The 15280-nt window shown below is 42.0% G+C and overlaps 1 protein-coding gene across 1 annotated transcript in view; it reads left to right on the top strand.

Moving 5' to 3' along the window:
- The window catches only part of STK17B (serine/threonine kinase 17b), a 23897-nt gene extending 9725 nt beyond the window's left edge, over positions 1 to 14172 (top strand). Inside the window, exons 2-7 of the mRNA XM_019523125.1 lie at positions 3009 to 3221; positions 8390 to 8534; positions 9180 to 9306; positions 10682 to 10730; positions 12010 to 12189; positions 13402 to 14172. Of these exons, the coding sequence (XP_019378670.1) occupies positions 3009 to 3221; positions 8390 to 8534; positions 9180 to 9306; positions 10682 to 10730; positions 12010 to 12189; positions 13402 to 13684 (997 nt within the window). The 3' untranslated portion in view covers positions 13685 to 14172. The remainder of the gene's footprint in view (positions 1 to 3008; positions 3222 to 8389; positions 8535 to 9179; positions 9307 to 10681; positions 10731 to 12009; positions 12190 to 13401) is intronic.
- Positions 14173 to 15280: the final 1108 nt, after the last annotated feature.

Here is a 15280-nt window from a genome sequence, read left to right as displayed (position 1 = left end):
TTTTCCCCCCCCCCCCCCAAACTTTCTGAAAGTTCAGCTTGGCTTTTTAACTACAGTATGTGGTTTTCTTTTTAAAACATATCTTTGCCAAAATGCATTTTTGTTTCCATACTTAAACAGTTGGCAAGGAAATGAAACGGCACATTTTGCTTTCTTATTATATTCAAAAAGGGGCATATTGGCTGGTGACTCAAAAATTGAGAGGAATAACAAGATTCCTGGATTGTTTTCCTGGCTTTGCTAAATTGAGTGCATCTGTTGACTTTCCTCAGCCTCCATTTAGCCATTGAAAAAGTTCATCTCTTCACTCAACTTTGGATTTTGTTTCTTTAAAAAAAACAAACAAACAACTGCAAAAAGCAGCAAATCACCTGAGAACTTTATACAGCATACACAAAATTCTGTTTTCAACATTTAAATGTTTATGAAGGAAACTTCTGTTTTGAAAATTTTCTCCACTCAGGAAGGGCTCTTCCCAAGAAGACCTTCTTTGTTGGGGAGCACTTTTAAATATAATTCAATGGAAGCCATGGATTTTTTTTTTTAGAAAATATATTTAGGATTTGGTTGTTAAAGATGGCAAATAGAAAAATATTTTTATAATCTTTAAACTGCGTCATGGAAGCACTTGGGCTTTTTTTATAAAAAGCCCTGTGATTGCAAAGTAACGTTAGTACACTAGAGAAGTGTTATCACATTTAAGATTTAGTACAACCTATGGCAGGATGCTGCAATAGGATGCTTTGCTGTTCAGAATTGCATAACAGTTCCTATAGGAACCACCGTTGCTTATATGGCTTGTTTCATTGCTGCAACCTTGTTACGCAGGATTCTTTATCTTAAGCAGTCACTTATGATCAGTTTTTCCGCATCTGAAAATGTTGCAGCTTTTGGGAAAGAATGTGCAAGAAGAAGACTAACCTGTTTGTTGTGGGCATTTGTGAAGTGTCAGTCTATAACTCTTGTAACTAATTTTGGATTGTCTGCTTGTTGAAGCTCTTATGAAATAATGTATTTTGCTTTAAAAAGAGCTACTTAATATCTTGCTTTTGCTTTTAAAAGTGGCCTAGTGTGGTTTAGCTCAGTTCTCGTCTGAAAAGCCTTGGGCTAAACCATGGGAGGCACTTGCAGTGTGGAATAAGTGGGCAGCTATTGTGAAATAGCTGTTTCCCAAGTAAGCAAGCCCTTTGTCATAGGCTAAGTACAGACATTCAAAAAAGCCTGAGGCAAAATGTCTCTGATCTATGCAGGTTTCTCTAAGCTGTGTAGGTTGAATTTGGAGCAGATGAAACACATTCACTCTCTGGTGGGGGGAGGCATGCAAATGCCTGCACTGGTGGAGGCTGGAAGACAAGGAATGCTCCCACATGCCTCCCAGTGTGCCAGAGCACAGCTGAGAGGGGGCATCCCTGACTGGCTGTCAGGCACACCCCCCACCCCACCATTGCTACTGCAGACCTTCCTCTGTGCCTAGCTCCAGGCTGCCTGGGGGAGGTCAGCATGGCACGTCTTCCCCCCTGCTGCTGCTGGCTGGGCTGCTGGGCATGCCATGGAGATCCTCCCCCACCCCAGGGCTCCCCTAGAAGCCCAGGGTTGGGTGCAAGACAGGGCCTGCTGGGACAGCAGGGAAGTGGCGGTGTGCACCTGACAGCCGATCGAGGGGCCCTGTCTCCATAGAAGGAAAGATTGTGTTCCAAGAGGCCTAATCCATCCCTCTGTGGATCACTTCCATCCCCACAATCTGGTGCAAGCCCCCCCAAACCACACGGCATGTCCCACTGGGTGCTGTTCGTGTTGAGCTCTGACAAGATGTGCTGGACAGCCCAGAAGGTCCTTGCCAGGCAGCGAAGCCTGATCGTGCTCTCTATGGAATGTTTCCGTACCTGTCACCTGGCACAAGCCCGTCAGGCAGCCCAGCGTGTCCCACCAGAGCCCAGCACCAGCAGCAGCTGGTGAGATGTGCCGAGCAGGCAGGGGGGCTTGTATCTGGCAGCAGGGACAGGAGCATTCTGTAGAAGGGCAGTGTTGGGTGGGGGGGGAGCTCCTCCCAGCTGTGCTGGGACTGATCTGGGGGACAAGGGGAGGCTTCCATTCCCCTCTCTTACCCCTTTGTTGCTACTGAAAGCTGTATACATATGATGGGGGATGGGGCTTCCCTGACTATTCAGCAGGTGATAGGGGGGATCCCCTAGCCCAGAGCCCACGCTGGCTGTGCTGGCTCAGCCTGGCCTTGCTCCGCTGCATGGATGATGTACCTCCTGCCAGCCTCTATTCAGCAATGCCCAGTGTAGCCCAAGGGAGCAGGATTGGAGCCCTCCCCCCCCCCCTTCAATAGCAGGTTCCCACAGCCCCTTGCTGGTGGCACAGAAAGGGGGCCCTGCAGAAGGAAGGACTTGGGTCCCCTGTAGCCCTGGTAAAATGCAGGTAGTGGCAGCAGGCACCCAGCATGCCTGCAGGAATTTTGTGATTTCTGGAATCATGCCCTGTGCCCACCACCACTGCCTGCAGCCTGTCAGAGCTCCAAGGGGCCTGATTCCTGCCCCTACTGAGCCTACCCTTACCCCCCCACCCTGCCTAGAGACACTTGTATGAAGATAGAAAGTTCTTGCCCTACAGACATTCCCTTCGTTTCTCCCCCTGCCTGCAGCTGACAGGTCAGAGTAGCCGAGCACAGCTGAAGCTAGCAAGCCACCCTGTGAAGGGAGGTTAGTGAGGGAGCTCCAAAGGCTTCTAGTATGCTGGGCGACTATGCCTTACCTTGAGTCAGGAGGGGATCTGGTTCTGAAGCTCCATAGACCGGTTTAACTTAAATCACCTAAGTCTGATACTGCTTCCATCCAGGTCTATCTTGGATCAGGTTCCACCATTTTTAAATTAGTGTATGCGCTCTGAACTTCGGTTTTGTTATGGGTATAGACTGGTTTCCGACCACCTAAACCTGAAGAAGTGTAATGTTTGCACCTTGCTATAACTTCCGTTTAAAGAAATCTTAATTTTACCTTTTGCAGAGGAAGATGTGGAGTGGTTAGAAAATGTACAGCTAAATCCACAAACCAAGAATATGCAGCTAAATGTATGAAGAAAAGGAGAAGAGGGCAAGATTGTAAAGCAGAGATTTTACATGAAATTGCAATTCTTGAATTAACGAAATCTAGTCCTCATATAATTAATCTCCATGAAGTCTATGAAACAGCAAATGAGATCATCTTAGTGTTGGAATAGTAAGTATGCAATAAATATTTGTTTTTTGTAATAATAGATTACTTAGCATTATTTGATAGAATACAACAAGGAGAACAACACTGTACATATTCTTTTAACAGTACCATATCGTACAGACCTGTGTCTAGGTCTTGAAGGATTGGGGCTTTTCGGTTTTTTTGTTGGGGGCTGGATTTTCTAGGCAAACCACTTGTCATGTCATTTTAACCCATCGTTACTAATGTATACATTCTTGTTTATGGTAGGTGACTAACAGCATTAATTGTAAAAACTGTGATGCGAGATAAATTGTGTTGCAAAACCAATTGGTAAAAGAGACCAGCATCTATTCTAAGGATGCTTTAAAATTTGTAAAAGTGAAGAAATATATAATATTAATGATGTACAGTTAAAATAATAAAAAGTGAGGAAAAGGAAAGAACATTTGAATGACAAATTAATATGGCTGCATTAATGGATCTTTATTATATAGATGGTAGGGCACCATTGTGTTAAGCTACACATTTTGCTAGGGAAGATGAGAATAGAAAATTACTGGAAACTTGAAACTTTCGTCATTGTATGTCCTCAACCTAAATATCGTAAAGAAAAAATGTTTCACAATTTAAAAATAACTTTCAAATGATCTGCAGTTAGGATTTGAAGAGAACATCTTATTTGGGGAATTCATAAAGGGAGGGTTGATTCCTACCTCTGCTATTTTTTAATATATTTATTTTTCCCAAACCCAAATTAACAGAAACATTATGTTTTTGTATGGCGACAAACAGCTTTTAAGACAAAATTGGAAAGAAGCTAATGTTTAACAAAAGAATTTAAAAAAATCTGTACTTTAAAAAAAAAACCCATATCTGTCATTGGTACCGGGCAGTCTGGCTGAAAATGTAAGTATATTTTTAGGTCAGATTCAAACAGAGTATAGCTGAGGCAGTTCATGGAAGGATTTTGGTTATTTTTATGGGAAATCTTTTTTTTCATTGTACAAGCTGTCATGCTAGCCTGGTACCATGGAAGGTGCTAGGTTCTATATGCATGTTTGCTGTGTTATTTTATTGCCCAAAAATAAAACTAGCTAGCCACACTTTCTTTCACAGAATGAAATCACTCAGAGTTTGGTGGCCTGGTTTTTGCAAGTGTTAAATGCATACAACTCCCATTTTGTTACCCAAGCAGTCATAGTAATAGCTATCCCCTAAATTATTTAGCTGCATCTTTTGAAGAATCCAAGTTTGAAAACAGTTGATGAGATCCTTCTAATATTTCGTATATCAAAATTATTCATTCTTGTGTGTGCATGTGTAAAAATATGTGCATCTTTGCAGAAATTTTTAGAAATAAAAATGGCTAGAGTGAAATAAACAGCAGCAAATAGATTAAACTTCCCCACACTAAACAGAAAAAAACAAAACTAAGTTTGTTCCAGGATGTCAAAGATACAGCCAGCTCACAGAGCCACATCATCCAGCTCCCAGTGCCAGCCCTGGGTCTTGAGTGGACCCACACACCACAAGTGGTATGCACAGGACCCATGCTACATGGACACCTATGGGGGGGCCAGTTTAGGAGCTGTCAGGCTGGGTTCATAAAAGAATCTGTTTAGATGATAAAGTATTTTAACACATCCACATGTTAGTAGTTTAAGCCAGTGGTGCTCAGTATTTATCCCCAAGGCCAGGTGAATGGCCTAGGGCCTGTCTCTGGGCCAGATCAGACTGCATGTGCCCAGATTGGGCCCCAGGGCCTACACTGCCTCTTCCACCTCCCTGCCTGGCCCTACATGCAGGGATTGGGCCCCAGGATCCTATGCCCCAGGATTGGGGTCCTGGAGCCATATGTCAGCTGCTGCACTGCCCTGCACACCCAATCTAGTGTGCAGGGCTCAGGGTTCCCAGCACTGGTGGCCCAGATCTGGCCTGTGGGCCAGGGGTTCTGAACCCTTGGTTTACTCTGAACTAAAGAAAAAGACAGGAAAGTTCTGACAAGTTCTAGATTTTAAACTTTCCCTTGGTATTACCTTTTCAAAGATAAAAGCCTGTATCTTCATACTCTTATTTCTGTTCAGCAACTGTATGTTCTACTCTGGTCACTAGTTAGTCAAAGATACAGAGTATATCTTATCATAATCAGCTACTTTTGTTAATAATATGTTAGAAGCTTTTAATTTAGTTTAGCTTCTAATTTCCCTTTCTCAGGCACTTACCCCAGTTGTTTGATTACTATTTTGAAGTGAGGGATGGTTTACATTTTTAAAATTCTGGAATCTTTGCTGAAATCCATAAGAGTTTTACATCCATTTCTATCAAAACTGCCATATAGCTCTTTAGAAGACAGACAAAAGTAATACAGTTTTATGGTCTGAAAGCCTTTCAGTCTCTCCTTGTTTTTCCCATTAGATGCATCAAGTCCCCATTTTACTGCTCAGGTCACTGGAGGACATGAAGAGTGAGGTTATCCTGTCCCCTTTCCCACACTAAATAAAGTGAGGAAAGCTATGCTGTTCTTAATTATGCCGCTTTTACAGATGTAAATATTTCTTCATCTATTATGCATCAGTATCGCTAGTCTTACTTGCACTGAAGCTCAAGGCTGGCAGATTCCTCTAGTCCAGCAGTTCTCAATCTTTTTAAACTCAAGGCATCTCATGGAAAATGTCAGCTCTTAGTTTTCACTTGATTTTTGAATACAGAAAAGTAATAGAGCAAGTGTTCTGTTGCAGTCCGAGTTCTTTGCCACAGGACAATGTTTTTAACGCAATGGATTCCTATTTGAAGTCTTTGCGTTTGCTTTCTGAATCATATTTGCACACCTAATGGAGCTAACATTGTGCAGCACCCTATGGTACCTCTGAAAAGATCTGAAAACACCACAAGGTGCCACAGTACCCTGGTTGAGAATTACTGCCCTAGTCTGTTAAAGAGACTGCATGTTTTGCAAATGATGTAGAAATGGTCTGAATTGTCACTGGTAAAAAATAATAGTGAAAAAAAACAGCATTCCAAACTGGATGTTACAGAGATCATACCAAATTTAACTTCTCCTATTCCAATACTGAGGAAAGGGTACAGGCTTTTTGGAATTAGGATTTTAGGATAAACTTTATGTTTTGAGGTGCCTTTGAGGTCCCTTCCATCAGCATGATTCTGTACTTTCAATATGTGTATACAGCAGGATCTCCAATTTTCTCTTCTGGATTTTTTTCTCTTTCAAAATTATGTCCATTTTGATGACTACTGAAGTTCACCTGGCAGCTGTAGCAGCTTATTCTCAAATCCATGCATTTCAAACTAAATAGAGAACAGAGGGGACTGATTCAGTAAGGAAATCTCACTGAATGACCAAAATGCAATAAGAAAACAAATGACACTGATTCAAAGTATGGACCAGAATCAAAAAACCATGTGTATCTCATAAACTGCTTTAATGGTTTGTTTGTTTTTTAATATAACCAAGTGATATAGAAGGCAAGTATGCCAAAACTCAAATAATGTTCTTATTGTTTCATACAGTCTCATCTTTTTTAAATAGGATGACATCTGAAAAAATATAATGGGTACAGTTAAGCATATTGAAAATAATGGAAGAAAACAGAAATAATACTTCTAGACTTTTAGAAGTCTGGATATAGGTAGTAATTTAGGACTGGATCTCTTAAGTAGCTTATAATCGGACTATTTGAGTACTGCCAACATAAAGGCTCTTCCATAGAGATCCTTGGCTTTTAGGTAAAGGGTTTAAAGTTTGGCAGGATTTATGAATTTTCCTTTTAGGTAAGTTGTGTATTGGAATGTGGCTTGTTGATGTTGTTCTCTGATGTTTGATCTGTGTTGGCAGAGGTTTTGGAAGAGGGTATTTTTTGGCTGAACTTCAGTCACGCTGATTTTACAAACTAAGTGCATCTAATATTGCATGGTTGCTAGACCTCTTTTTTCTGTCTTCCTTTTTGTGAACATTTCTGCTTGTCTCTAGTTCTTTCTCTGAAAATTTTCTTCTAACATTTTCACCCATCTAACAACTCTCCAGACTCTCTTTTATGTATTTTTAGATGTTGACTGAAATATTCTTTTCTCTGGAAGGGCATCAAATAGGAGTATAGTGAAACTTATAGGAGAAATAAAGGCACTAGCTCCTGTGCCCTGCTGTGAGCTTCTCCATCCCCCTGGCTCCCTTATAAATGCCACTGGGCATGGGGTGACTGTTCTGAATCCAGGGGCTGTCCTTTCCAAGTCCTGCTTGTTGGCAGTGATGCTGTTGCCAGCTGGATATTCTGGTCACGGGTGGGGACCCCTGCAGTGCTGCCTGGGGGGACTAGAGGAAAGGCTTTTGTCTGTGCTCTGACAGTCCAGGCAAGAAGCCTGACCCCTGCAGCTAGAACACCAGCGAGAGAGGAGAGCCTTGATTGGGTGGCAAGAGTAAAGGGGCTCCCTGCAAGAAGAGGCAAGGGATGATGGGGGTTTGTTCTCCACAATCATTTCCTGATGTAACTCCTCACACTTGCCTCCATGCAGGAGACCATGGCAGGGGCAAGTTCTAGGGTGCCATGTCCCCATTGTTGCTTGGATTCTGAGTGGCAATGGGGACACGGCAGCCACTACCACCCAGGCCAGATTGCTAGGACCATAGCATTTTCCAGCTTGAGCAGGTTTCTGGCTTTTAGAGGTTCCCGCTTAAACAGGTGTCACTATTTTCTAGGTATTATTAGTTGTAACTGGCTTACGTGAAGCTTTTGTCTTATTCAGGAAAATCTGTTTTGATTTTTTCGTAAGACAAGGTGTAAGCTGGATCATACTGATAGCTCGATATAACTGAAGTTATTAAAAGGGGAGGTGGGGGGAGGCTGACATTTCTAAAGCAATGCCAAGAATTCAGCCACAAGTTCTGTTTTTGAATCTATACCCAAACTGTCTGGTATGAAATTCCTTTTATTTTTGTCTGTTGCATTTTATGGCTGCTTGCCTTTTCTTTAGTTTAACAGGCTGTTAAATTGGTTAAAATTTAACTTTAAAAAATTCTTAAATTACTTTTGGAGAAAGTACTTTTACTAAATTTATACTTTTTCTCTCTCCGAATGTTCAAATATCATGTTCTAAGTTACTGAACAGTCCTATCACTACTTAGTTTTGATATTTGTGTAAAAATACTGAATTACATCTAATATATTTTGTTTTAGTGCTGCTGGAGGTGAAATTTTTAACTTGTGTGTCTCGGACCTAGACGAGAGAATTGGTGAAAGTGATATAGCCAGACTTATTCGACAAATACTTGAAGGTCTCATCTGTCTGCATGAGAATAATATTGTGCATCTAGATTTAAAGGTAAGATTTCAGATAATTTACCCTGGTTAATACTGACATTGAAAGACATGAAATTTTTTATTTTAAAAAAATGAACAGGATGTATTTGGTAGCCCTGTTGCTCTGAGACAAAAAGAAATGCAGGACTCTAGAACTCTTGGTTCAGAGATAATACCTTTTTATTAGACCAACTAAGAAATCGCAAAAAAAAATCTTTCTTTGCAGGCTTTCAGGCGCGCAAACCCTTCCTCAGGCTCAGGGAAAAATAAAGATGGTAAAATTCCCCACAGGTAGAAAATAAACTTCATTTTGCACAGGAGAAACTGAAGGTGGAAGTCTGTTCCTCTGGGTCCTTGACTAAAACATTTTAGAAGAGGTGTTAAAGTTGAATTGAAATGTTTTATTTTGATCCAGATGCAGAAAGTATAAACCCATGAGAAATGTACATAATTACAGTAGTCTTATGTTTTCTGCTGCTTGTATATCTTTAGTAGAAAGAGAGCTGCAGGGAATTTTACAGAAGCTTCGCTCAGACTTTACAGTCTGTAATGCAATTCTGGTTGCTAATAAATATAAACTATATTTCATTCCATGAGTATCGGTAACTCTGAGTATAATTAAAATTGTAATGTATTAAAGACTAAATGGCTATCTTTCTCTATTTAGCCCCAGAACATCCTGTTGAGCAGTTTGCATCCTCTTGGTGATGTAAAAATTGTAGATTTTGGTATGTCTCGGAAGATTGAGAGTGCTAGTGAACTGCGACACATCATGGGAACCATAGACTATCTAGGTATGGAGAAGTGTTTTTTCCTCTTTATATTTCTTGTATGCAAATGAAAGTAGAACAGTTCGCTGAATGTGAAAGCAGAATGTACAGTGTTTAGTCATTCACCTTCCTGCTGGTTTTGGATCTTTAGTGTTGTTTGTTTCCTAATGATAACTACATGTTGCTTTTTGGATGGTTCTTAGGGGTACATGGACCAGCTTAATCATTACTGAAGTGAATTTAAAAATACTCAAGTGCGCACTAGAATTAGGTGTGATATGAGGGTCCAGCCATGTGCTTTTTAAAACAGTGTTTCATTTTGAAAATGTGTCTACAGAATCTTAATTCTCTGTATGACTACGTCTCCTTACTAATCAATTGAATTTGAAAATTGGTGTGAATTTAACGAGCAAGTTTATAATCTTACTGATTAGAGTGTCCTTACACTATATGCGTGGATGGGAAGGAGAAGAAGAGGTGGAACTTCCTTATAACTAACTCTAAAGTTGGTTCAGCCATGTTGGCTTTTATTGTTTATTACAGGCCCAAAATACTCTTAATTTTTTTTTCCAGTGTTGAACAAGGTTTTAAGATAAATGTACTGAGACAGAGAGGTTGATTTTTTTTAAACTTGGTTCAGCTAAACTGATCTTAGATAAGCTGGAACCACAGAATAGAAAAAATTATCTTTGCCCCCAAAGACTTGTGAACTGGTCAGACAGGTTTAACAAGTATTTTAAGGATTAGTTGGAATAGAGTGGGCTTCCAGTAGGGTTAAAAAAACAGCTTGGTCTGAACCAACTTAATGCTACTCTGTGCTCAAGTTAGAACTAATTCAGTTAGTTTTCCTAGTGCTGTTGCATAACACCCTGACAGCCTTTTTGAGATCTCCCAGAATGCCTGGCTTTTGGAAATGTACCAAGAATTTTGATGTAGGCATCTAGAAGATATTTGACAGAACTGGTTTAGAACAGCGCTCGTATGGATCTAGAATGCACTTAATGCTCCTCAAACTGATATAGTAATCAGCGATGCAGCACGAGTACAGTGGAGTTCTTTCTCTCTCTCTCTCATGGTTCTGTCCATCCAGTTCCAGAGAGGGCAGGTGGCTCTAGGCAGAAATTCCCAATCTAATCTTGTAACTCTTAAGCTAAAGTGAGTAAGTAACATCCAGTCTCTTTAGAAACCTGTAACTAACTTCATTTTTGGTCTGCGCCATAGTACATTAGTGTAGCAGGTTAGGACAGCACTTTTTTTTCCTGCAGCTTGATTGGGTTTTTGCAATTTTTTCCTAGATTGAAATATATTTCACTCTTAGTGTGGCATTTACATATTACACATGTAAGCAATAAATATTTTAATTGTGTACTTCACTCTTTTCTGCTTCCCCACCCCCCAGCTCCAGAAATCTTAAACTACGATCCAATCACCACAGCTACAGATATATGGTAAGTATTTTTAAATTGTTTTTTATTTGCTGTAAGTCTGGTTGTCATGGTGGTGGTAGTAATAGTAATAAATAATAATGTTTATTGTAATGGAATAATAAACAATATCGATATCGGCTGCTCTTGGGAACACTCCCTGGGTCAAACTAGTGCTCTCTTGGGCATGTGCTGGGCTCAGCACTGGGGTGTGCCGAAGTTAAAGTAAAGTGCCCTTTTTTGGCAGGTGGAGGAGGCTTGTGTGGCTCCATTCCTCCCCTATACCGCACCCAAAGCCTTGTGGCTATTCTTTCCTATTGATGTTAACTGTTTCTGTTTAAATAATCATGCCGCCTTGGAACTTTAGACCCCCTAGTCCCTTATACCATCTTGTTGTAGGCCCTTGGACCCCTGGTTCTGCACACAGCCCCTCCTCTGGGCTCTTGGACCCTTGGTCCTGCACGCAGCCCCTCTCCAGGCTCAGGGACCCTCTAGTTTGGCTTAGCACCCTCTCTGGGCATGTGGGCTCTCTGGTCTGGCTCAGCCCTTCCCTGGGCCCAGGGAGCCTCTGGTCTGGGTCTCAGCCTTTCTCTAGGCTCCTTGACCCCTTACTGGCTCCTACCCACAGTCTGTAGGCTCCTGGGTTACCAGTTCTCTAAGCAGGCCAGCAGCCTGCCACAGTAGGGCTTAGGGCTAAACCATCAGTACCACTTGAATAAAAAAGGAAGTAACTCAGCTCTTTGGCAGACCCCTCAGACTCTCTGGGAGTTTAAAATAAAACAAAGGCCACTTGCTGTATAACCCTGTCTTCCTCTGCCCAGGTAACCTTCATCTGTTCCCAGGCCTGCAGGGTTACTGATATAAAGCAGAGTCCCTTCAGGAGCCCTGCTGCCAGGAGCTCCTTACTTTGTGGGTGCCAGGGAGAGCCTGCCTGACCGGCTCAGGCTCTGGGCTTATATAATTCTAGACTGAGCCCTCTTCCGGTCTGGTGAGTTTCTCATGAGCCACCTGAAAGCAGCCTCCTGGGAGCAGGTACATCCCTACTAATGAGGGGTGCCTAGAGTCTAAAGAGGAAGAGAGCCACTGTCTTAAGTTCCAAATTAAACAGTAGGAAATTTATCCCATGCCTCACATATGTATGTGAGCAAACTGCTTAGAACTGTGGTGTGTTTGAGTTCTTTTATTGTCAGCAAAATGAGGAATAACAAGAAAAGCTGGCTCACAGAAGCAGGTATTATAGGGAGATTTCATTTTGTTGTCACTCGTGTAACATGAAAGATTAATTATTTGTACTTTTGTTTAGGAACATCGGCATAATCTCATATATGCTGCTGACTCAAGAATCTCCATTTGCAGGAGCTGATAAGCAAGAAACTTTTCTTAATATCTCCCAAGTTAATGTGGATTATTCTGATGAAACTTTTGCGTCTATTTCACAGCCTGCCAAGGACTTCATTCAAAAACTTCTTGTAAAAAATCCAGAGTAGGTAGTATATTCCTTGGGGTGAGGACTGTATGTTCCTGTGTGTGTATATAACACTTTTTAAACCTAGGTTTTTCCTGATTGGGGACTTGGGTGCTCTTGTAGTGTAAATAATGTAATATTCCTAGTACCCATTTAAAATTAAAAGATACTGGTTTCTACATTATGATATATGAAAAAGGAAATCTGAGTTGACCTGATAGTGAGATCTGATTAGTTTTGTATCAAACTTCTATTTTAAAACTGAATTATAAATTACTGCATAGTCTCACTGGACAAAAAAAATTGCCAGTGTAGTAAACTGACTTTCATTTGGTAGGATGCTGTCTGGATTTAAGAGTAGTTTTATTCTGAAAAAGGAGTTGTAGCTTCTAAATCAGATTTGCTCAGCTGGCAAATCGAAAAAATGTGTGACAACTGCTAGTTCTGCAAACCCAGTCTGAAGTTTGGAATATGAAAATCAGGCTATGGATATTTTAATCATGTGTCGTGCATCATTCCACTGTAAGTGAGCATTTGTTTTATGTTGGAGATCTGATTCCTTTAGCTAGAAGAATCTGTAGGGCCTGCATGTACATGTGTACACCACGTGCCCCCTTAGAGGAGGTAAGAGGAGGACTGACTATAGTCCTCTTTTTCCATCCCTTCTCCCCCCACAACTTTTACTACCTGTGGCAACAGAACATTGCAGGGTTATACTTGCTGGACTCTGGCATTGGTTTATTGTCATAAACGTATCAAAGTCTGAAACCTTTGAACAAGTTTCCGGTTCTTTTACTTTTAACATCCGGACTGAACAAATCTCTTCCAGGTTGAAACCCTTCAACCAGACCTCCTTTTTCATCCTTTGTTTTTAGATTCTATATAGGAGAGTCAAAACTCAACCTTTCAACCCATCCTACAATGGGCATTGGAAGCTAAATGAGTCCTCTCTGGCAGACATGAAGTGCACAGTGAATAAAACCACCTCAGGCTTTGTAGCCTGAGACGGAAAAGAATTTGATGTCCTCTTCTGTAGAAAGGTTGTAGAAAGTCAGCAATGTGAGCTAGCATTTCCACCTGTTGTGTGACTAAGACTTTGCTGTTCAAAATTGCTAACTTGGGACATCTGCAAATGTTTCTAAGCATATTTTTATTTTGAAATAAATTCTACATCTCATTGGGGTGAATACTTATAAAATAAATAATTGGCTTTTGGTTTTCTATTTAAAGGGAAAGACCAACAGCAGAGGCTTGTCTCTGTCATTCTTGGTTGCAGCAAGGGGAGTTCATACTCCTGTACAGTCCTGAAGAAAATTCCTGTCCTTTTCTGATACCAGACCATACAGCAAGGTGTTCAGAGGAGAAGAATACAAAATCTATTTGTAATGGTACCTGCAGCAACAGAGAAGATAAAGAAAACATTCCAGAGGACAGCAGCACGGTCTCTAAACGTTTCCGGTTTGATGATTCATTGCAACATCCTCAAGACTTTGTGACAGACTTTGTATGTTAACATGACTATTTATGCAGGTTCTCTGAAACTAGATTTAGGATAATCTATTCCAGAGACTAATTTTATAACGTGTTGCCCATTCCTACAGAGTGGCTATGCTGGAAGTGCACTTTTGATGCCTATGCTGGTGCTCCCTTTAATGGCATTGCTGGCAATGGACTTCACTTCTGCAAAACTGGAGTTCTGGCACTAACTTCTCTTTTGACTGAGCTATAGTTGAAAATGGTTTGCACTTTTCAGGTTTTAGTCCAAAAAAGATATTAGTGTTCAATATAAAGAGGATAAAACGAATGCATGGAGCTAGCTGAACAACTCAGGCATAGTCAAGTCAAAGACTAGGGCTTGCTACCTGATCAGAACTGGGGAATTGAAACTAGTTTTTGGTAGTCTTTTCTTACAGAAGTGCTTCCCAAACTTTTCCTCACCATGACCCCATTTATGAACCCACTTCCTCAGCATGGCCCCTCTTTCGCAACCGACAGCCCTCTGCACCCCTCAGTAGTGGCCAAGCCCCAGCTACCACCCATGGGAGCATGGAGCCCAGCTCCTCCCCCACTTCCCCCACTGCAGGCATCACAGCCAGAACAGAGCCTGTGGGGGAGTGGGGAGGATGCAGACTGCCTGCTGGAGTCTTGGGGCTCCCTGCCCTACTGCCCTCTCCCCCCAGGGGCTCTGCAGCCCAGTGGGCAGGACCTGGCATGGGAGGGAGCTGTGCGCCAAGCTCTGTGGTCGCCAAGGTGAGGTGTCCCCTGCCCACCTAGCAGTGAGGGGGGAACAACAATATGCTGCTGCTGCCATGCTTTACTTTGCTAGCCATGATGGCACTCCCATCCTGCACCAGGTCCTGCCCTCTGGGTCACAGAGGTGGCTCCTGCCTGGAGCTGGTCTGACCCCACTGCAGCCCCATGCACCATTATGTGCAGAAACCTTGGGGGGGGGGAGGAACATACCCCCCTGCTCTCCCTCTGGGCCCCCTGCTCTCCCAATGTGTTGCCTCTGTCCCCTCCCCACCATAGACTTACCTGGAGGGATCTGCTGGAGCTACTCTCCACTGCTGTTTGGCTTATGTGTACATGTATGCATGCACATGCACGTGGTGCTCCCTGCCTCCAGTCACCCTCCCCTGCTTCCCCAGCCCCAAGCAGTCCTTTGCAGGCTGGAACTCTACCATCCTGCAAAGGGAAGCCTGCATTTTCCCATGTTTTTTCTCACTCTGGAAAACCTAGATCCCCGTTCATTGCAACCCCATCTGCTAATGTTGCGACCCCATTTGGAGTCATGACCCACAGTTTGGGAACTGCTGCCCTACAGTGGCTGCTCTCAATGTTTTTTTAACTGAAATGATGCTCAAGCTAAAATTAATGGATGCCTTGGGATGCAGTATTTTAATGAGCAAGTGCCTTTTCTATCTAGAACAGTTGGCAGTAGTTAAAGATAGTCATTTTGCCTTTGCTAACTGGTTCCCCTGAGTATGTGGTATGTAACATATGTTGAATCATTGTAGAATATGGGTAGGTTTTTAGTTTTAATGCTGAAGATTTGGTTTATGTTGACAGCTCTATCAAAAAGGGTAAAAAGTACTATACTGAAACATGT

The sequence above is a fragment of the Gavialis gangeticus genome, unplaced genomic scaffold (assembly GCF_001723915.1).
Source record: "Gavialis gangeticus isolate Ggan-Ray unplaced genomic scaffold, GavGan_comp1, whole genome shotgun sequence".
NCBI lineage: Eukaryota > Metazoa > Chordata > Crocodylia > Gavialidae > Gavialis > Gavialis gangeticus.
The sequence above is the reverse complement of the archived record's forward strand: the minus strand, read 5'-3'. Positions and strand labels throughout refer to the sequence as shown.